General features: G+C 43.0%; 1 protein-coding gene across 1 annotated transcript in view; it reads right to left on the bottom strand.

The window, feature by feature from the left end:
* The window catches only part of LOC145404028 (uncharacterized), a 128,776-nt gene that overhangs the window by 19,329 nt on the left and 85,534 nt on the right, over positions 1-23,913 (bottom strand). Inside the window, exons 9-10 of the mRNA XM_080275631.1 lie at positions 20,172-20,268; positions 15,328-15,437 (exon numbers count right to left, since the gene is read on the bottom strand). Coding sequence (XP_080131757.1) covers positions 15,328-15,437; positions 20,172-20,268 — 207 coding nt within the window. The remainder of the gene's footprint in view (positions 1-15,327; positions 15,438-20,171; positions 20,269-23,913) is intronic.

Here is a 23,913-nt window from a genome sequence, read left to right as displayed (position 1 = left end):
GATGGAAAGAGTAATGAGTCAGTATTTAAAAAGAAAAAAAAAAAGAAAAAACTAATAACGGATTTGCCATTCACAGGTTTGCATATTCGCACATTATGGGAAATTATTGCAAAAATTCAAAGAAAGATATTTCCCGCTTTTCCCACTGCATTACCTGTTCCTAGTGGTTCACAAGTGATTTCTCTGCATGTTTTTAGTGAGAAATACTGCCCTATACACTCAAAATGTGCAGTTACCCTGTATAGATATGTGATGTTCAGCACATGGCATCAACACTCTACAGCACTTGGTATTTCAGAACACAAATCACCCAGTCTTTTCTCACAGTGAAAGTTTGTTTGTGACTGGTTCCTAGAGTAGCGTCCCTTATTATCTGCCTGCGTTTCTTCTTCCTCCCTATCCTAATGGCTGTTCAAAGAGGGAAACCAATCATATGCCACCATGCTCATTCTCTCTCAGTTCATCTCATGGGTTGTGCATCCGTGGGTGTTCTGCATGTTATTACGGCTTTGTCAATCAACTCCATTCTTTATCCCTGTGAAAAATGGGTCTGAAGTGTGCTGTTCAGGGTGCATCTGCTGCTTGGGAGCTTCAGCAGCAGAAGAAAGTAACGCCACTAGAAGATAAAGCAAAATTGCTGAAGATGGTGCATGAGGGGTAGTTGTTTGGGGGTGTCAGATGACATTTTTGGTGTCAACGAGAGCATGGTGTGCTACATCAAGAAAAATTAGAAGGCCATTTATGATGCTGTTGCAGCTAGACTAAGTGGTAGGTCACAGGTGGTGACAACTGTGCGAGATAAAAGCACAACGTGAATGGAATATTAAGTGTGTGGGGGACTGCCGCGGGAAGAATGTGGCGCTGGATAATAACACCATCCATAACAAGGCGCAGAGTACGAACACACATTTTTCTCAGGACAACCCACAACCTAGCACCTCTTTTGAAGACCTGCAGCCTGCATCACAGTTTTAGGTAAGTAAGGGATGATTTGAATGCTCAAGGAGCAGTTCTCCTTAAAGAACGTGCAGCTCTCTGGAGATGCAGCATCTGCAGACCACAAGACAGTCACAGCGTACCCTGCAGCTCTCAAGAAAAAGATCGCAGAGAAAAGGTACCAGCCTAAGCAGGTGTTCAGTGCCAACGTGATGGCATTGTTTTGGGAGATGATGCCCGGCAAGACCTATATCACTCAGCAGGAGCACAAGCCCTAGGATTTACAGCCGTGAAGGACTGTGTGAACTTCCTCGTGTTCCAACACAGCTGGCCACATGATCAAACCTGGGCTTGTAAACAAGGCTGCATATCTCCAAGCACTGAACAACAGGAGCAAGAACTTGTTGCCACTGTGCTGGATGCATAATAAGGCCTGGACTACTAAGAAACTGTTCAGGTACTGGTTTCACGTGCTTCCTCCCCGAGATCAGGGGGTATCTGAACGACCTTGGCCTGGAGTTCGTGGTCCTCCTGACCCTCAATAACGCCAATGGACACCTCAATGATCTACAGTGTGATGATGGTAATGTCCAGATTGAATACCTGCCTCCCAACACCACTTCCATCATCCAGTCCATGGACCAGGGTGTAATGTGGGCCTTCAAAGTCATCTACAGCCACAGATCCCTGCGACACCCTGGCCAGTCAATGGACAATGATGACAATTTCGATCTGCGGAAGTACTGGTGGTGTTTCACTATTGCTAATTGCCTCACCATCATTCAAGAAGCCCTCCCACACCTGAAGAAGGAGACCATGGACACCTGCTGGAAGAGCATCTGGCCAGAGGGCATTCTCAATTACAAGGACTTCACTCTTGATGAAGTCTGGACAATGGCTGTGGCACTGGCACAAATCCTGGACAGCGAGGACTTCAACGACATGAGAGAGGATGAGGTCAAGGAGCTCAATGATGCCCATTCAACATCCCCCACAGACGACGACTTGGTTAAGTTCACGAAGTCAGCCAGCGAGGAGGACGATGATGAAGATGTTCCCGATGTGGCTGTGCAGAAGCAACAGGTTCTGACGTTAGACCACCTAGCTACCATCCTCAGGTCAGTGAAGCAAGCATATGAGTATGCCTACTCATGGGATCACTCCATGGAGCAGGACTCAAGTTCAGGCAGACACTGGAAGCAGTTGCACTTCCATACAAGACCTTACTGGATGGTATGAAGAGGCAGAAGCAGCAGCTGCCCATCAAAGTTCCTGAGGAAGGAGCCTCACTGACCTATGCAACCACAGTGAAGCCAGCCACGGAACAGCCAGCTACTGAGATGGAGCTGCCTTCACACTCCACCCCAACTGCCTCTGATGACCCTCCCTCCATCAGTGATTCTCAGAGCTCAGCTAGAGCTCATCCTGTTGTGCAGCACAGAACATTCATCATTCACCATCCATCACATACTGCACGGCAAACTCTCATCATCATTGCATGGGTGAGTACAGGCATGCCTCGGTTTAATGATCTAATTGGTTAGGTAAAACCCCATCGTTAGGCGGGGTACCGTATATCGGGGTACTTTTAACCTGTATTTCAATGTGGACTGTTTACCAGCCTTGGGTTTCCCCCCAAACCAGTCCAAAACCCACCAAGATGAGCCGAAAACAGGTTTAAAGGCATTCTATATGGCCTAACAGCTGTCAAGGAAGTTTACCTAAGCTTAACACCTATATATATCTCACTAAAACCAACAAATCAAATCTGAATATTGTCAAACATAAGTCTGGAAAAAATCAAGCTTAGTAAACTGTACCCCAAAATGACAATGTTCACCCCACCTATGGCTAAAACACATTAATCGAAGTCTAAAAACAGTTTATAAATCAACCTAAACACACAGTTTTAGTCTAAAACATCATCACAATCGGTAAGAAAAATCAAAACCCATTGTTAAACCAGAGTCTGGTGCAATTTCTACTCTCACTGTTGAGACAGGGTATCGCATCTAGGGGTATCGTACATCGAGGTACTGTATTACTGTACAGTACACTGTACCCAGAAAGGCTTGTGTATCATCCTGTGCTGTCATTTTAGGAAGTATTAATGTGCCATAAAAAGCATTTACAGGTTTGTAGGTAATGGGAATAGCTAAAACAGTGAAACCAGTGATTTCTGCAACAGGTACAGGTTAGTCACAGATTTCATCCATTCGTGGCGGGGTCTGGTACATAACCCCGGTGAACAGCAGGGGTTGACTGTACCAGTGACAGGCAAAAGGGCATGCATACTGAAGATTAACTAGAGATCTTGTGGTGCACAAAAGAGTGGCAAAATGTCAGAGATTTGTTTTAATGCAAATAGAACCAAATGCTCTTACAAAACTTGTCCATCCATCCATCAACCAATTATATGTCGCCCCATGAGAAGCGTAGGAACCTGGGGCTGGGCAAGTTGGTCCTGACATTTAACCCGCGCCGTCCCGGCGACGTGAATTAACGCGGCAACATTGCAAGGTCCCTAATTTGCACAATTTTCAATTTTCGTGAATGATTTTTGGCACGTATACACGGGACACCTTCCTCTATTCCTCTACAAGATGCCAAGCAGGAACAATGCCTTACACCGCATAACCTCCCCCCCCCCCTGCACGCCATTGTCTCGGCAATTCACCTGTTACCAGTGACCTGGCCAATAAAGACATTCAGGGCCAGAGTGATTCCCCAATCGATGACAATGTGGAGGACAAAGTTTACACAGCATTAGAGGAAGAAACAATCAGAAATGATGATCAGGTAATGTGAGAAAAAAAAGGTCATGAATGGTGATGAGTTAGTGAGTGAAACAATGCTTATAATGCCTATATTACTGTTTGAAAAACAATATACTCTTGTACTACATATAAATTCGTACCAAGTAAATAAATAAATACTGTTTATGAGTGGATAAAATAGTTACCCTCCCATAGAACTCGTTTTCTTTGGTGCCAGCCTGTTAGAAAACCCAGTCAGGTAAGGAAGTACTCGTACCTAAATCCGGTATTTTAAACCTCAGGTGAGCAATTTCTCTATGAATTTTCGATGTTTCTCACCAAAAGCGGATGTTTGAGCCAAAAAAAAAATAAAAAAGGTCCAAAAACGTCGGGATGGGGCGGGTTAAGATGAGAGTGACTAAACTCACTCATCCCTGAGTGCGTAATAAACCCCAACCATCCCTTGGATATAAAGTTACACAGGTTCAATCCGATTGGAGCACCTTAATTAACCACTAAATCACCAGGTGCCATAATTTGGTTATATGGTTACCACCCAACATAGTAAATAGTTTCCTGGTGTACAGGAAACCATTTGGCTTGTCACTCAGTGTAGAGTTACCCACTGGCAGAAGGAAGAGGAAAGAATGAAGGAAAGAATGACAGAAGAGGGAGTGTAAAGTCACTTATAGGCAGAAGAAGGGGAAAGAGTGAAGGAAAGAGAGAAGAGGAAGGAAGGAAGAGAGGAAAGGGCAGATGCCCAAAGCAGCACTACATCAAGTGAGTGGATGGTGAGCACCCAGAAAACTTGTCCCTATGAAAAATCAACAAAAAGGAAAGCCAAATTTAAAAATTACTAATTCTGAGGTAAGTGAAAAATATTGCACTTACATGACTATTGGCCACTGGCAGTGAGAAAGAGAGACTGACAAAAACGGTTCCAGAGATGACCTATTGCATGAATGACGGACTGGGAGTACTATGATCCCTCGGTTATCAAGCATTATTGGTACTGAACATGGTGCATGATAACAGAAATGTGCAATAACAAATACACAGAACCTATGAGATTTGTCCTAATTGGTCCCAGGCACCCCAAGCTCAAACCCCAATCAAGTGAGTGTAGCGCTGCTCTCAGGTGTCTGCCCTTTCCTCTTCTCCATTCTTCTTCCCTTCCATCCTCTTCTGTCTTTCTTTCCTTCATTCATTCCTCGTTCTTTGGACCTTCTGCCTACGGGTGACTTTACACTCCGTCTTCTGTCATTCTTTCCTTCATTCTTTCCTCTTCGTTCTGCTTGTGGGTGTGACTCAACATTGAGTGACGAGCCAAATGGTTTCCTGTACATTTACTACACTGGGTGGTAACCATATAACCAAAGTATAGGGCCTGGTGGTTTAATGGGTAATTAAGGCACTCGAATTGGATTGAGCCTGTGAAGGTTTATATCCAAGGGGTGGTAGGGGTTTATTGCTCACATAATGCCACTCAGGGATGAATGAGGCTGGTCATTTTCATCTTAAATGTCAGGAACAACTTGCCTAGCCCCGGGCTTCTACCCTCCTCATTGGGCAATGTAAGATTGGATGATGGAGAAACGGATGGTGTTTGTCGAGTGTAGTGCTCTAAAGCCACATTTGTGAAGGAGCAAGGTGACTATATGTGTCTTTGTAAAGAATCAGGCATTCAGAGATCTTGGATGGAGTGCTGTGTAACAGTAATGGGTCTGTGTGAAGAAGTGTGCCCTATATATATATATACTGTTTATATATATATGTATATATATATATATATATATATATATATATATATACATATATATATATATATATATATATATATACATACATACATACATACATTATATATATATATATATATATATATATATCTATCTATCTTGGAAAGATCATATTACATCTCTTGTATAATCTGCTTCCAAGAGATTAGCTGTGCTAAGCCAACTCCGTTCCTTCTGTACCCCTGCACAATTATTGACTCTATACACGGGTTTTATCTGCCCCTGTGTGGAGTACAACTCGCATGTGTGGGGAGGTTCCCCACATACAGCTCTTCTCAACAGGGTGGAGTCAAAGGCTTTTCGTCTCATTAACTCTCCTCCTCTTACTGGCTTCCTTCAAGCTCTGTCTCTTCATCGCATTGTTTGCATCTTTTTCTCTTTTTTATCACTACTTCAATGGTCACTGCTCCACTGAACTGTCTGCTTACATTCCTCCACCTCTATGATGGGCATGTAGCACCCATATAGCAGCAAACTCTCATCCCTTTTCTGTCCAACTCTCTAATGCAGGAGTTAACCATTGCTCCCAGTCTTTCATTTATGCAACAGGTCAAATCTGGAACTGTCTCCCTCTGTCTGTATTTCCTGCTTCCTACGATCTCCAATCTTTCAAACGCAATGTGTCCAGGCAACTCGAAATGAATGGATCTTGAATCTGGCTCTCTCTTGTATTTTGTTTTTCTCTTGGAAGGAACAGTTATTGTGGGCTCATGGCCATTGGTTCCTTCTTCCTAGCATAAAAATATATATACTGTACAGTTAGACCTCACTATAACAGAATAATTGGGGCCCAAGCCATTCCAAAAAATGACTTCCGGACTTGCCCCTGCTAACCTGGACTTTTTCCATTACATCAGACATCAGTCCGGATCGCACTATTGGCTTTTAAACTTTTGACAGCCATTGCGGTACTGTACTGTGTCATAACTTCACAACATTAATCAAATGTTATGTATAATAATACTCTACTTTACACTAATAAACATGACTCTTATTTACCTTATTGTGGTGAACATTGCTTAAGTGGTTATACTGTATATATATATATATACACAGTGGAAGCTCGATTATCCAGGCTCGGATTATCCAGCTTTCGGTATATCCGGGCCGTGACAGAATGGTTCAGTGGTACAGTAATACATAGAATTATCCGTACGAAAGCTACGGTTTAAACAGGAAGCATCCAGTTGCTAGGGAGCAAGGCATGGATAAACCAGAGAGAGTCTGCTCACCCTGCCCCCACCCACACCTCCAGCTCACAACTCGATCACAAGGGTGGTAGGGTGGAGTTTGGTGAGGCAACTGAGACACCTGACCTAGCCTAACCTTACTTAACTACTTATAATTTAACCTAATTTAACCTAACCTGGGCTCCAGTTGGGAAATTGGGAAACTAAATCCACTTTTGTGTATGATGAGTTTCTTCCATTATGCCCGAAACAATCGTAGGTACGGCTTAAAGAACGTGATAATAAAGGAGAAACTCTTTCAGCAAGAGGAGGTAATTTACTTCCCTCAAAATAGAAAAACACAGAAAACAAACTAGAGGAATATGAAGTGAATTGGTGAAGTCTTTAGGCTGTATGCTTAGACAAAAAGTAATGGGTTTCCCATTTTAGGGAATGAAATGGAATGTCAGCTAATCAGAAAAAAAAAAATTATTCATGTGTTCTCGTAAGTTAGCATTCAGTTCTGCATTCTTCGTTAGATATCGTGCTTCCCAACATATTTTGGACCGACAGAGCATAGTTATTTCTTCCTCTTACATTTACTGTTCATTCTTAAGTGTACTGTATGTGTGAAAGAGAGTATTAATACAAACAATAATGCATTCCATTAACTCCATCATAGCTGCCAGCCTTGAACAATGCTTTACTGTACCAGTGTCAGGGATGTTAGGTCAGGGAGAGCTATATAAAACTGCGAACAATTATGGGAAGGGAGCGAAGGTCACTGGTATGTTTACACGACCCTACTCTACCATCTCAAACAGTCAGGCGCCCTGACACTTCATCTCAGATGTTTTCACTGATATGTATAAATGCTAATGTAACATGCACCCTAATTATGAGTAAGTTTCTCCCATTTTGCCAGAAACAATCGTAGGTAAGGCTTAAGGAACGTTATGATAATAAGAGAGGAAATCTTTCAGTGAAAAGTAATTTACCACCCTCAAAATAGGCAGAAAAATACAGAAAACAAACAAGAGGAATATGAATTGAACTGGTACGGTTATTAGGCTGTATGCTTGGACAAAAATCTATGAGTTTCACAATTATAGGGGACGAAATGGAACAAAAATGTACACTAATAAGATAAAATACTTTCATCTCACGTGTTCTCGTAAGGTGGCATTCAATTCCACATTCTTCGTTCGATGTCGCTTCCCAACACATTTCGGACTAACAGAGCATACAGTTATTTCTGCTCCTTACAGTTAAGTGTACATTTATTGCACATTCATTTGTTCATTCGTGTATATGTGAAAGAGAGAGTATTGATTTATCTATATACCTAGGCTGCTTCCCCCAGGGAAAGGGAGGTAGCCGAGACAGGACGACACACTCCCCATTTACTCATCCATTCAAACACATTCATTCGCATCTTAGCCCCAAAGGGGAGAGCGGACAGATCCTCACCGCACCACACTGCACAAGGGTCAACTGCGCAATGCAATCAGTGACATCCGCAGCAGGGCCCGACAGCAGAGCTGGTTTACCCCTGCCACATCATAACAGACTCATCCCCTTACCCGCACCTGACCTGAAATAGCTGATCAGACCAAATGCGGGAGAATATCCCCTCAGGGCTGCATCATCACTTATTCATTCACAATTTCTCTCCACCCATTTCTGTCATGCACAGCCACTCTTCCTTGCTCAACAGACATCCCTCTCACATCCAGCGCTCTCTTCACACTGTCCATCCATCCTATTCGTGGTCTTCCTCTCAGCCTTACACCTCTCACATCAGATCTAGTTATCTTTTTCACCAATCGCTCATTATCCATTCTCTCCATATGCCCAAACCATCGCAACACCCTCTGCTCAACTCTACCAGCCATCTCCCGAACAACTCCAGTTCTCCTTCGCACTTCATCATTCCGCACTCGATCCATACGCGTCACTCCACACATACTCCTCAGACACCTCATCTCCATTACATTCAAACTTTTCCTCTCTGCTACACCCATATTCCATGTTTCAGCCCCATATAATGCAGTCGGTACCACAACACCCTCATACAGCCTTCTCTTTACATCCATTCTAAGCGAACGACATCTAAACACTTTTTTCATTCCTCCCAGCACCTTTCCTACTTCATTTATTCTAAACTTCACTTCTGCATCTATTCTTCCATCCACAGCAACATGTGACCCTAGATATTTAAAACACTCTACCTCCTCAAGCAACTCTCCAATCAAAACTATATTCATCCCCCTACCATCTACCAACCTCGTACACTTCATCACTTTACTCTTATTCTCATTTACTTTCAATTTCCTCCTTTCACACACCCTTCCAAACTCCTCTACCAACTGTCTCAATCTCTCCTCTGAATCAGCCACCAGTGCAGTATCATCTGCAAACAGCAGCTGCTTCAGATTCCACTCTCCACCATCAACATTCACCAGACTCAGACCTCCATCTAAAACTCTTGCATTCACCTCCCTTACAACACCATCCATGTAAATATTAAACAACCTAGGCGACATCACACATCCCTGTCGCAGCCCCACTCTCACAGGAAACTAGTCACTCACAGCATTTCCCACTCTTACACACGCTCTACTATTTACGTAAAAACTTTTCATCCCTTTTAATAACCTACCATCAAGTCCATACAATCTTAAAACAGTCCACAAAGCCTCCCTATCAATTCTATCATACGCTTTCTCTAAATCCATAAATGCCCAAAACACATCCTTGCCTTTCGCTAAATACTTTTCACACACTTGTCTCACCGCAAACATCTGATCCACGCATCCCCTCCCTCTCCTAAAGCCACACTGCTCATCACCAATCACTCCCTCTGTACCCTCTCTAACTCTCATAATTAACACTCTACCATACACCTTACCTACAACACTCAACAGACTTATACCCCTAAAGCTAGTACATTCATACTTATCACCCTTGCCTTTTTACAACGGGACCACACAAGCACTTGCCCAGTCAACTGGCACCATACCTTTCACCAAGCACACATTCAACAATCTTACTAACCAGTCAACAATAGTCACTCCACCACCATTCAGGCATTCCACAGCACACCCATCCATACCTGCAGCTTTCCCTGTTTTCATCTCCTTTACTGCCTTCTCCACTTCCTTCTTCATGATCAAAGAATCATTCAACTCTCCCAACACATTTATTCCTTGCACCCTTCTATCTGTCACAATCTCAGCCACCCTTTCCTCCTTTACATTTAACAATCTTTCAAAATACTCTGCCCATCTCTTCCTCACTGCATCCATCTCAATCAACATTCTTCCATCCTCTGCTTTTACTCGTTCTTCCTTCCCAGACTCTCCCTTTCGCACCCTTTTCACCTCCTTCCAAAACATTTTCTTATTCTGTTGAAAATTCTCTGTCAGCCGCCTACCCCACCTCTCATCTGCTGCCACTTTAGCATCACGCACAGCCCTTCTCTCCCTACTCCTCTTTTCCTTATACCTTTCATATGACATCTCATCCTTCCTCTGCAGCCACACTTCATACGCACGTCTCTTCTCAGCCACAACCATACTTACTTCCACGCACCGCCATTCACTTCCTTTTCTTACACCACCACCCACACGTCTCACACCACACACCTCTTCTGCATGACCCACCACAGCACTCTTAAACAACTGCCATTCCTCCTTCACACTGCCATTTTCCCGATCTTTCACTGCGTTCCACTCATCTTTCAATTTCTCCTGATACTCTATCTTTTTCTCTCTTTTATCCAACTCACTCACTTTCAAAACCTCCCTGCCACACCTAACCCTCCTAGCTCTCACCCATCTCTTACCTACTCTTAACTTTCCCTCCACCAGGTAGTGGTCAGACATACCTCCACCCTCCCCTCTCAGAACTCTCACATCCAACAATCTTTGTATTACATTCCTAGACACAGCCACATAGTCCATCAAAGCTCTATCAACAACCCTTCCACCCTCCTGTCTCACCCATGTATACTTATAAATATCTTTCTTCTCAAACAGCGTATTTCCAATCACCATCTCTCACTCAACACACATTGCTATCATTCGTTCCCCATTTTCATTTCTTCCAGGCACACCATGCATACGAACTACACCTTCAGCTGCTACATTTCCCACTCTAGCATTCAGATCTCCCATCATTACCACATTCACATTCGCTCCAAAACTCTGCAGACACTCATCAACATCATTCCAGAAAGACTCCCTCTCTTCTTCATCCCTTTCACTACCAGGCCCATATGCACTCACAAACACCCACAACTCACGTTCAAATTTCGCTTTCACCCACATCAGTCTCGATGACACCTCCTTCCATTCAATCACACACTGCTGTACTTCCGGACTCACTAACAAGGCCACACCTTCTCCTGCCCTTCCTCTATCAACACCTGACAATCTTCCATTCACACTTCCAAACATAGACTCACCCTTCCCTTTCATCTTCGTTTCACTCAAAGCTAACACATCCAACTTTCTTCTCACAAACATTCTCCCAATCTCCTCCCTTTTAGCCTCAATCGTACTACATCCATGCACATTCATAGACCCAATCTTCAGGGTACGGGGATAACTCCATCCCCCATCCCTTTCTCTGGCCTGTCTCTTTTTAGGAACTAAAAAACAGGGGAGGGGATCCCTAGTCCCCTCACCCCGCCCCTTTTAGTCGCCTTTTATGACACGCAGGGAATACGGTGGCAGTATTCTTCCTTACACAACCTGGCCGCAGAGTAGTAGGACCACCCCATAGTGTGGCCAGATTGTGTCCCCCCCACCACTGTCACTTGCAGTAACTTATAAAACTATTTTCCACTGTTCACTTATATTTACATTCATTGCTTTCACTTGCTGTTTACACATTATTTACACATTATTTACATTTCCACTTGCACTGTTTTACTCACCAGAAAGATTGTAGTCACTGTCCATCATTTTCATTGATAAATTAGCCAGTTCACGTTCTACAGCAGTCACTTAGCCCTTTTCCCCTTTCCACATGAGGTTTAGTAGGGGGTAGAGGTCACAGGGCCCTTTGCATGGGGCTAAAAAGCGGCAGAATTGTACAGGCGCGAATCCGACGTGGTTCCACCTTGAAAGATGACAGTAAACTGACTACAGTGTGGTGGCCTAGGGGGAGTGCAATACTGCCAATGTCAGCGTGGTGACAGCTGCTAATATATTCGCTATGAAATGATTGGCAGGAAATCTAGACAATACATAATAAATTAGGTAGTTCCAGGTGAATGTAAATATCACTTAGGCTTCTCCCTTCCTTTCTTATATATATTTTTATTATGAAAATAGATTACACGGTATATTTCAAGGGGAAATAAACAGCGAAAATTAGCGAACGAGTGCACGTGAGGTGTTGTCAGTGATAATTAGCCAATTCCAGGTGTATGGCACTATCACTTACCTTATTTCTTCTTTGTATATATTATTTGGTATAAGAATAGGGCATAGGGCTTATTTCAATGGATGAAATCAGTGGATAATTCCAGGGAGGATTTACTTAGCATAGCACGGCCAGGCAGGCAAGAGGCGAGGGTAATGAAGGGGAAGTAGGGAGGGGAGTCAAGAACGGGGAGAAATGGCTAAATTGTCAACAATGGATGGGAGTACAGTTAAGATTAGGAGTACTGACTAGTGTTGGACATTGGCAGTACTGATAGATGATACAAGCCACCACTTGAAAGCCCGGGTGAGTTCAAAATAACACAGAATCACAAAAGTGACGCCCCGCGGTATGATCCCTTGCTCCCAAGCGTCACGAAAGTGACGCCCTGCGGTTAAGGGGTTAAAGTTTCAAATACGTTACCAAAAGAAGATGTGACAGCATTTGGTCTGTAATCAGAGGGGTCAGAGGAACTTCCTTTCTTCTGAATTGGGTGGATATTGGCTTTTTTCCATGAATCTGGGAATAAAGAAGTACTTATGTATAGTCTGAATGGCATGAACTCTGTGAGATCTGCAAAACATACACTTCTTACAACAACATATCTTGATAAAGATTTTGATATTATCTGTCCATGCAAACTAATCACCAATATCTACTGCACCCAAATGCTGACTTGACAGCTATCTATCGGGATGACAAGCACACTTTGCATTCCGTGGCTTCATCACCAACCTTTCAAGCCATGCACCATCTCTCCCAAGCCAGATTTGATCAGATAACAACGTAAATAAACACACAGACCCATTCACATTTGGAGACGAACTCTAGACACTGAAACACTAGACTGACATGGATCATGCTTCAAATACAGAGGGAAGGAAGGTGGCAAACTGTCAGGGTATGGCTGGGGATAGGCTTGTTTACTGATGGCTTGGAAGCGATCATTTATCAAGTCACAGTATGCCTACAGTCCACAGTAACAAAGTATAACAGACCCTCACTTTATTAACCCCCAATATAATGGATTTCAGATTTATCCAATGCCTCTGAGCCCAACAAATTTTTCTGGGCTATACTAAACAAGGGTCGATAAACGAGGAACATCATGTAGTACTTCCAAACCGCTGGCCACATGCAGGTTTCTCCCACCCAAATGGACTAGGTTGGAGATCTGCTGGAAGGAATAAATGATGAGCTGGGCTATTTGGAGGATGCTTCTGGATGGACTAAGCAGGACCAGAGTTTGTGGACATACTTTATTACATGTGAATGGCCTCAGTCTAGCTGCGTCTTTTGTTGTACGTACTGTATTTGCATCTCATGGCTCGCAAATTTGCCAAGTGTTTTCCACTGTGAAGAATGGCTTCAAGTAAGGAATCTCCCACCACCACTTCTTCTGGGAAAGCTAAGAGGAAAAATTTTTCCACTGCTGAAAAGCTTGAGGCCTATGAGTGAGGCACGAGCAAGGTTGAACTCATATGCAGGTATGACCAGAGAAAGATCACCCTCCCCAACATTCTGAAGGCGAAAAAAAAAACAGAGGAAACCATGAAGACAATGGAAAGTGGGAAGAGGGGGAAGGATAAGTTCAAGACCAGGAAGCTAACCAATGTGAAGCTGGATGAAGCTGTGCGTAAGTGGTACACACAAGACAGAGCTGAAGGTGTTCCTGTTCGTGGCCTGGACATCCAACATGCAACAAAGAAGTCTGCTGCACACCTTGGAATCGAAGGTGACACTACACTGAGTGTCAGACCTAATGGTTTCCCAACCCTGAAAACCAATTAAAATACTGAGTGGTAGCCATATAACCAGATAGCAGGGTGATGTATGGTGCTCCTGTTAACTGGGTGGAGAGATGCAAATGTGGTCTCCATCCAGGAACCACACCCTCACACTCCTCCCACTGCCTTGCTGTGGTAAGGCATTTTCTGCCACAAGGGAACATTGACATACAGCACAAGATGGCCCAGAGAGGGCAATTACAGTGATCCCTTGGTTATCATGCATGATTGGTGAGAAACATGGTGTGTGACAACAGAACTGTGCTATAATGAAAGCACGGAACCTATGGGATTTTTATCCTAACTGGTGCCAGGCATCCTAAGCAAAAGCCCATTTTTCCCTTTTATGACAATTTAGACCCATGAAATATATACATACTGTTAGGGTAAGTACCAGAAACACACAAAGGCATGGTTAGGTTAACAGAATGCGATGAAAAGGGCACATTAAAGAAGAAACACGTACCATACAGAAACCTGAGATGGGCCTGAGTTAAAAGTTTCTGAGGCTAGGGGGTGGAGAGCTAGTAGTTTCCACCACCTGAGATTAACTCCTTGAGTAGGGCTTCATCTTCGAATCCCTCAAAGCCATCACAAACATCAAAAACTGCATCATCACTGTCGGCAGAAACCAGCTCAGGTGCACGATAACTACTTTTATTTTTTTTAAGCTGAAAAATGTGCGAAAATGGCAAATGCGCAAAGTATCATCTTGCAGTGATGAAAAAAACTGCTATTATCAGCTGCACGATAACCAAGGAATCACTGTACTTGCCTGCAGTTGAGGTGTCTACTCGACCAAACAAGTTGGGGCTGCTAAACAACAAAAACACTTGCTGCCTATTCAATTTTCAACCTCTTCACAGTATTACTTACTTCCACCATATCCTTTGAAAAAACTGCATTTTCCTTTCACCAATTGTATGTCAGTAACACTATCAAGCAGCCTTCACTCTTCAACTACATATCCAACCAGGCTCATTGCAACACTTTCTGTATAGTGTATAAGTGTGTAACTCTTTGTTTCTGAAATACAAAGCACTAAGGCATAACTTTTCCTGATATAACCTTTAGTCATTCTCTACTATTGTTTTCACATGGAACTCCAAAATGACTCATTACAAGTACTTCATAGGGCCCATGTAAATTCTTTCATTCAGCTCTCTCATCACGAACTGTATAACTCCTTGGCATGTGTTCTACCACTCTATCTAGTTGGCCCCCAGACTAGATCCTCTTCCACACCTCTATCATTACAGAATTTATGGTTTCAAATTACAATATGCATACATGCATTCTGAGCAGACACATTCATAATCATTCATCCCCTTATGACATGCATTGTCAACAAACCAACTCCCTCTTTACCCTTCTAACAAGTGCTCATACCTGATTATCCATATGTCACATCTTCCCATACAATGGACCCTCCAACATGAAAACTTACCTGGAAATCACCATTTTCATTTAGCTCGAGCTTAGGAAACTCTATCAAAGGAGGCTGCACTGAGGTAATGTTTTCTGGTTCTTCAATAGTAATCTTGACATCATTGGGCCCTGTGGGAGAAGATTATTCATCAATTAAAAAAAAAAAAAAAAAAAAAAAAAAAAAAAAGCAACAAAGATTTGATGTGTCCGTAAACACTTCATGATTCACCGTCAAACATGAGTGTTCCTAACAAATCACTTCTACACTCAGGAGAAAGATAGGACCTTACAGTAAATGAAGATGGGACAACTTCAGTCACTGTGGTGCTTCTGTCACCTGCCGAGCAATTATTACCATCATTACGTTATCACTACTACTAGTGATAGTGATAGTGTGATGAGTAAGGATGGAACTTTGGGGGATGAAGTACATGAAAGGGTACAGCAGGGAAGAAAGGTTGTTGGTACACTGAAAGCAGTGATAAGAAATAGGGAGGTGAGTATGGAAGTTAAAAAGTCACTGCATGATGGTATTGTGATCCCTACCCTGACGTATGTAAGCGAGGCGTGGACCTTGCAAGAGGGGAACAAGTCAAGAGTGAGAGCAGTGGAAATGAGTTACTTGAGAGGAGCATGTGGAGTGACATGGAGGGACAGGTTGACGAATGAAGAAGTGAAGGAACGTTGTGGGGTAGATGTGGATGTGGTTGAAAAGATTAGGAGAAATACACTGAGGTGGTTTGGACATGTGGACAGAATGGAGAATGAAAGACTGACTAAGAGGGTGTATGTAGGTGAGGTGGAGGGAGGGAGAGGGAGGGGTAGACCGAGGATGAGGTGGAGGGATGGAGTTGAGAGGTATATGAGGGAGGGGGGGGGGTGAGTTGGGGGGAGGGTAGTCAAATGGTGGGTGACAGAGTGACTTGGAGGCGTTTTGTCTGCGGCCACCCTTTGCAGGATTAGGGCGTCGGGCTATAGATAGATATAGATAGATGTTATCACTTTTCAGTGTGATGAACTGTATATTAAACACACCCACGTACCACATTTTTCTTGTTTGATTTTTTTTTCAAGAATTCTGCACAGTACTCAGCTATTACTTGGAGATACTCAGCCCTCCATATCCAAGGAGTCACTATTTGCAGCACAGGTTATTTGAGATGGACACTGAGAAACCAGTTCAGTTGTGTGGGCAGGAACAAAGCTTCATGAGAGGAAGCATGCTGATTTCATGAGGGTCTAGAAGCTTCTTGGCTGTTAAGGGTGGATGCTGGATATCCACCCTTAACAGCCAAGAAGCTTCTAGACCTTCATGAAATCAGCGCGCTTCCCCTCAGGAAGCTTTGTTCCCACCTGCACAACCTTCCATGCCCTCTTCTCTCACATCATTATACTTTGATACAACCTGTGCAGCCTCTCACGATAGGCTATGTTTCCTCACACCTTGCCTCATTCTTGCCTAAGCCACAACCAAGTTCATGCATTTTCTTCATTCCAGGATTCTATGCTTGCAATCATGTGTTACTGTGCTGAACTACACTGATATTTCACAAAGGGTCCTAAGAAAGCAGCTGATTTGTGGCTGGTAGTTTCTTTAAGCATCAGCATAAGGCCACACTCCCTCTGCTTTACCAGTACTAACACCAACCCTATATATCATCGCTTCTGTTTTATCCGCTTTTACTCTCAAACCCTTATGCCTCAATCTGTTTCTCCATTTCCTAAATCTTTCCCCTGCCTCCCTTTCATTCTCTGCAATCAACACATGTCATCAGCATATAACATCTCCCATGGAAGTTCATTTCTGAAGTCACGTGAGTGAGCTTCAAACGCCAGGGCAAACAATAAATGGCTCAAGACTGACCCCTGATGCACGCCAATATTCACAGAAAACTGATCACTCAAATTTTCACTCACTCTCACCAGGGTGCGAACACCCACATACAGTCATAACCACTTATCACAAACACTGCACAAGAGGAATTACTTCCCACACCCTCGTGGCAAATCGCACATGCCCACTCTCCTTCATCTTTGACAGTACCGCAACCAGCCCTGGATACCATCACCTTTGTTTTATCTGCATTTACTCTCAATGGATCTGGACAGCCTGTGGAATGTATATAGGGATTGCTTAGTTAGGAATGCTGAAGTGGTGTGGAAAGAGTAACAACATAGAAGAATGGTACAGTATGGTGGGATGAAGAGGTTAAGTGAGTAGTGGAGGAAAAGAGGAAGAAGAGGCTAGAGAAGATACAAGATAAGGGTTCAGCTGAACTAAGAAATGAATATACGGAGCACGTTAAAAGACTATTGAAGAGGAAAAAGGAGGTAAATGATGATCTGGGAAGAAAAATGAATGCAAATTACTTTTGTACTCTGAAAATAGGAAGTTATTCTGGAAAGAGGTGTGGAAATGTAGAAGTGACAGTGGAAAGAAATGTGAAAGTGTGAAAGATGTAAGTGGTAACTTATTAACTCATGGGGATGAAGTAAGGACCACAAGCAAAGAATATTTTGAAAGCCTGATGAATGGGAATAGAGACAGCACTGCCACTGTATACATGATTGGTTTGGGGTGTGTGCAGAGAAGGAATGCAGTACCAGGAAACGTGACACTCGCACAGGTGAAGAATGCAGTGAAGCAACTGAAAAATGGGAAGCAACTGGGGTTGATGATGTGCATGCAGACATAATTCAGTGCAGTGGAGACAGTGGAATGAAGTGCTTATTGGAGAGACATAAGATGGCATGGATGAATGAAACTGCGCCAGTAGAGTGGAAAAAGGCTGTGATTGTACCCCTGTACAAAAACAAAGGTTAGCGAAGTGACTGCAAGAATTATCATGGCATAAGTTTACTGAGTGTTATAGGGACGGTATATGGAAGAATTATTATGGACAAAGTAAGAGAGATATCAGAAGTCCTAGTGAGTAATGAATAGGGTGGATTTAGGAGTGGCAGAGGATGCGTAGATCAAATATTTGCAGTGAGACAAATAGTGGAGAAGGCTTGTGAGGAGGACTATAAGGTGTTTATGGCATTTATTGATCTGAAAAGAGCATACAACAAAGTAGATAGAGAAGGATTGTGGAAGGTTTTGCGCATGTTGGAAGGTTTGTGCATGTCTGGTGTAGATGGTAAGCTGCTAGGTGCCAACAAGAGTTTTTATGATGGTAGCGGGGCAGTTGTAAGGGTAAATGGGCATCTGAATGGTTCACAATCAGTGAGGGCGTGCAACAAGGTTGTGTGATGTCCCTATGGTTGTTCAACATATATATGGATGGGGTGATGAAAGAAGTAAAAACACAAGTAATGGGGAGAGGGATGGCATTGGTAATGAACGATGATGGATGGTGTATCTCAAATTTGTTGTATGCTGATGATGCAGTGCTACCTCCAAATACCAGACAAGAACTTGGTAGACTAATGCAGAGTTTTGCTGATGTCTGTGAGTATCATGCCTTGAGAGTAAATGCAGAAAAGGGTAAAGTGATGCTAATGAGAGAGAAGGTGACTCCTACTATGATGTTAAAGTGAAAGGAGAGAAACTGGAATTGGTGATAGAGTTCAAGTACCTGGGTACAGTGATAGAAAAAAAAAAAAAAAAGGAAAATGTGCAAAAGATGTGGAAAGTAGAGTGACACAAGGAAGGAAAGAGGCTGGTGCTATGAAGACGTTGATAAGAAACAGAAGCTTGAGTGCTGCAGCTGTGTGAGGCTTATATGAGGGAGCATTAGTGCCAACTTTAATATATCGATGTGAGACTATGATGTGGCATGAAAATGAAAAGTCAAGAGTGACAGCAGTGGAGATGGGACTGCTGAAGAATGTATGTAGAGTACAGAGAGTGGATAGGATACAAAATAATGTGATTCGTGAAAGATGCATAGTGAGATAGTATGTGGACAACGGAATCGAAGAGAGTGTACTGAGATGGTATGGGTATGTGAAGAGAATGGATAGCAAGACAGTGGTGAAAAAGGTATACCTGTGCAAATCTGAAGGAGGAAGGAGGCAGGGTAGGCCAAGGAGAAGGTGGAGAGATATGGTGGATGAGTGTGTGAGGAAGAGAGGTATGAAGTCAATGAGGCTAGGGCCTGACAAGAGACTGAGCTGGCTGGATGAATGCTGTGAGACAAAGTGTATGATTAGGGATCTGGCACCACTTTTTAATGTGACAGCGTTCGCATTGACTATATTGGATATGTTTATGTGAAACTACAGAATGTGGTGAAAGTTTTTGCATTTCAGATAGAGCCAAGATTACGGGGGCTTGAATGATGAGTGAATGGAACCATGGCCCATTGAATTAAGAAACTGGGGCTATCTGGATGTTACTACTCCTCACCCTGACCTAGGGTGGGAAAGGAGGTCCTGATGATGATGATGATACTCATAAGCCCTTGTGATACCTTACCATCTCTCCACTTCTTCAATATTTCCTCAGCCTCCCATTCATACTCTGCAATCAACACCAAATCATTGGCATACAACATCTCCCATGGGAGCCCATTTCTTAAGTTAAGTGAGAGGGTTTCAAGTACTGGTACCATGATAAGCAACAAGGGACTCAAGACTGATCCCTGATGCACACCAACATTCACAGAAAACTCATCAATCAAATCTCCATTCACCCTTACCTGGGTGCGAGAACCTACACATACAGCCATGACCACCCTAACTGGCCACTCCTCTATCCAAAGCATTCTCATTGCCCACTTCACCACCTCCCTTGGGGCTCCATCCAAATCAACAAAGACAAATAAACAAAATAAAAAAATAATTTATAACAAAAACTTACTGTACAGCCCCCCATTATCATTATAAAATGAATATCTACCTGAGTAAGCAAATACTTACTTCCACGACAGGCCAATACTGAAGCACCTGATGAACTCTTACCAATCAGCCTGGAACCATTACATGAGGACACAGGAGCAAAACAGGTGTAATAACTCTGAAAATGTAATGAATATGTTTAAATGACAGAAATGTACTACAGTGAGATGTCAAAATTAAATATGATAGCAGTCAGTAACAGGCATTCCTCAATATCTTATGAAAGGTATGTGTGGATTTAAGCTATATCACTAACATCTTTTACTAGTTCCCAATGTCACTAATCAAGGAAAAACTGCCATTCTTCACCAGATTATTTAATTTTCGACATCAAATTTGGTCAACTAAACCCCGTTCTTCTTAGGTGCCCTGTAAAGGGAGAAATTATAACAACATTTTTACTCACTGCTATAAGGAAGATAGGTGGTAATATAGTCAAATAGAAGCAAAAATTGATGGTCTAAGTCTACCATCTCTGTATTGGGACAGATATCATTCTTTCCTTCCTTATATAACAAGAGAGAAGAGAGAGAAATTAAGGAGATGGAAGGAGCACTTTGAGGATTTGTTGAATGTAGAGAGTGAGAGCAGTGTGAGTATAAGTGGTTGGGGAATGGCTGGGAGAAGAAGAGATGAGAGGAGGGAGGAAGAGATCAGTAGAGCGGAAGTAGTGGAAGCGATGAAGAAGATTAAGCTGGGAAAGGCCCCAGGAATTGATGGAGTGTGTGGTGAAATGCTTAGGTATGGGGGTGAGATTGTTGTGGAGTGGATATGGAAGTTGTGTAGATTGGCTTGGGAAGAGGGAAGGGTTCCAGAGGACTGGAAATCAGGTATAATTGTTCCTTTATACAAAGGAAAAGGAGAGAGAGAAGTATGTGGTAACCATAGGGGTATTTGCCTACTTGGTGTGACTGGTAAAATATATGGTAGAATACTCATTGATAGGGTTAGGCATATGACAGAGGAGCTAGTTGGAGAAGAACAAGGGGGATTTAGGAAGGGAAAAGGGTGTGTAGATCAGATATTTGTTCTAAGATGTTTAGTGGAGATGTATCAAGAGAAGGGAAGGAAAGTGTATGCTGCCTTCATGGACTTGGAGAAAGCTTATGACAGAATAGATAGGCAAGGTATGTGGAAGGTATTAAGAATATATGGAGTGGAGGGGAAATTGTTGAGTGCTGTGAAGAGTATGTACGAGGGAGCTAGGGTTACGGTGCGAGTGGATGGTGAGCTGAGTGAGTTCTTTGATCTCAATGTGGGACTGAAACAGGGGTGTGTGATGTCTCCATGGCTGTTTAATATATACATGGATGGGGTTGTAAAGGAGGTGCAGGGTAGGGCAGTGGATGTGGGGGTGGCTCTAATGAATGAGGGTGAGATTTGGAAGCTTCCGGTGTTGCTGTTTGCTGATGATACAGTACTGTTGAGTGAAGATGAATGGGCGTTGCAAGGTTTGGTGAATGAATTTGGGACAGTGTGTAGGAGGAGGAATCTGAAAGTTAATGTAAACAAAAGTAAAGTTATGGTGTTTGAGAGGAATGAAGTCACAGAGTGTGCAGTGAGGTTGGATGGTGAGGATATGGAGAATGTGAGTGCATTCAAGTACTTGGGTAGTGTGATGAGTAAGGATGGAACTTTGGGGGATGAAGTGCGTGAAAGGGTACAGCAAGGAAGGAAGGTTGTTGGTACACTGAAAGCAGTGATGAGAAATAGGGAGGTGAGTATGGAAGTTAAGAAGTCACTGCATGATAGTATTGTGATCCCTACCCTGACGTATGGAAGCGAGGCATGGACCTTGTAAGAGGGGAACAAGTTAAGAGTGAGAGCAGTGGAAATGAGTTACTTGGGAGGAGCAAGTTGAGTGACGTGGAGGGACAGGTTGACGAATGAAGAAGTGAAGGAACGCTGTGGGGTGGATGTGGATGTGGTTGAGAAGATTAGGAGAAATACACTGAGATGGTTTGGACATGTGAAGAGAATGGAGAATGAAAGACTGACTAAGAGGGTGTATGTAGGTGAGGTGGAGGGAGGGAGAGGGAGACCAATGATGAGGTGGAGGGATGGAGTTGAGAGGTATATGAGGGAGGGGGGGGTGAGTTGGGGGGAGGGTAGTCAAATGGTGGGTGACAGAGCGACTTGGAGGCATTTTGTCTGCAGCCACCCTTTGCGGGATTAGGGCGTTGGGCTATAGATAGATAGATAGATATTTATAAAAGTATTAATTAATATCTTTATAGAATGATGGGGAATCATACAGGGTGTGAATTGTCCTGATGAGGAATCGTTCATGTTTTGACGGGGAATTGACATGATGGCGAATTGTCTTGGAACCCACCGATCGTGTGTAATCTATAACTGGTTACAAGGTTTTATTTAATGCTTTAACTTTCTTTAAGTGCTTTAACTTACACGTGCATACCAGAATAGTAAATATTTAACTTACAAATACAGTACTGTGGAAAAGCAGTACAGCAAATATTTAACAAACAAATAAAAAAGGTAATATTCTGACGCCTATCAGAAAACTGGTTATAAGACTTTATTTCTTGCTTGAACGTTATTTAATAAAACTTTAACTTGCACATAAACTTACCAGAACAGTACTGCAAATATTAAACTTAAAAATACATCATCATCATCATCATCATTGCCAGATGCCATGTATCCCAGACGGGGTGGCCAATGGCTTAGAGTTAATTGTTTTACAGGGAGGGGCACTAATCCTCCACCAACCCCACTTGACACAGCACTGAGGAAAAGCAGTACAGCAAATCACATCACGTGATCAAAACAAACCGTGTGTGCTGAGCTGATGTTCGAGGATTTGGCCTATCAAAGGCCTCTCTTGCGTAAATATATAGTTTTCGTAATGGTTCTTTAACCCTTTAACCGCAGGCATTGTTTTGCCCCGACTGGCCTCTCCCGCGGGGGTTCCAGCCAAAATGTAAACAAACTTTAAACCTTTATAACTCTGCACAGAATAAATCTAGAGCGAAAAATAAGGTACCATTAGAAAGTACTAACCTTCGGCTTTGCAATGATGTAGGTTTCATGATTTCGTTGACTATCACTGGATGGGCAGTGCCATTAGAAGTGAGCAATCTAAAATCAATATTTTTCGCTCACACACCATTACCTTCGCTCACACACCATTACCAAATGCCAACCTCATTCTGATAATAATACTATAAGCATACATGAACACTGCACATACGATAAACACCCACTCTGTGTTCACTGAGGCAGGTAAAAGGCACTGTAATTGCCCGCACCTCACTGCCACATCAGCGGTGTTGTAATCACTATTTTTCGTTCTCACACCATTACCAAATGCCAACCTCATTCTGATAATAATACTATAAACATATATGAACACTGCACATACGATAAACACCCACTCTGTGTTCAATGAGGCAGGTAAAAGGCACTGTAATTGCCTGCACTTCACTGCCATATCAGCGGTGTTGTAATCACTATTTTTCGCTCACACACCATTACCAAATGCCAACCTCATTCTGATAATAATACTATAAACATATATGAACACTGCACATACGATAAACACCCACTCTGTGTTCACTGAGGCAGATAAAAGGCACTGTAATTGCCTGCATTTCACTGCACACATCAGCAGTGTTGTCACTTACACAGCTGGACAGATACTGATGCGTGTTTGGTCCGGGGTGGGGTGGGGGGCCCAGGGGGGGGGGGGGTCAGCTGGAGTGAAAGAACTTAATAGCTACTCTCCCTTGAAACATTTGGC

Source organism: Coenobita brevimanus, chromosome 62 (genome assembly GCF_032717465.1).
Source record: "Coenobita brevimanus isolate Jiangsu-jjx chromosome 62, ASM3271746v2, whole genome shotgun sequence".
Lineage (NCBI taxonomy): Eukaryota > Metazoa > Arthropoda > Malacostraca > Decapoda > Coenobitidae > Coenobita > Coenobita brevimanus.
This window is presented reverse-complemented; position numbering and strand designations above follow the sequence as displayed.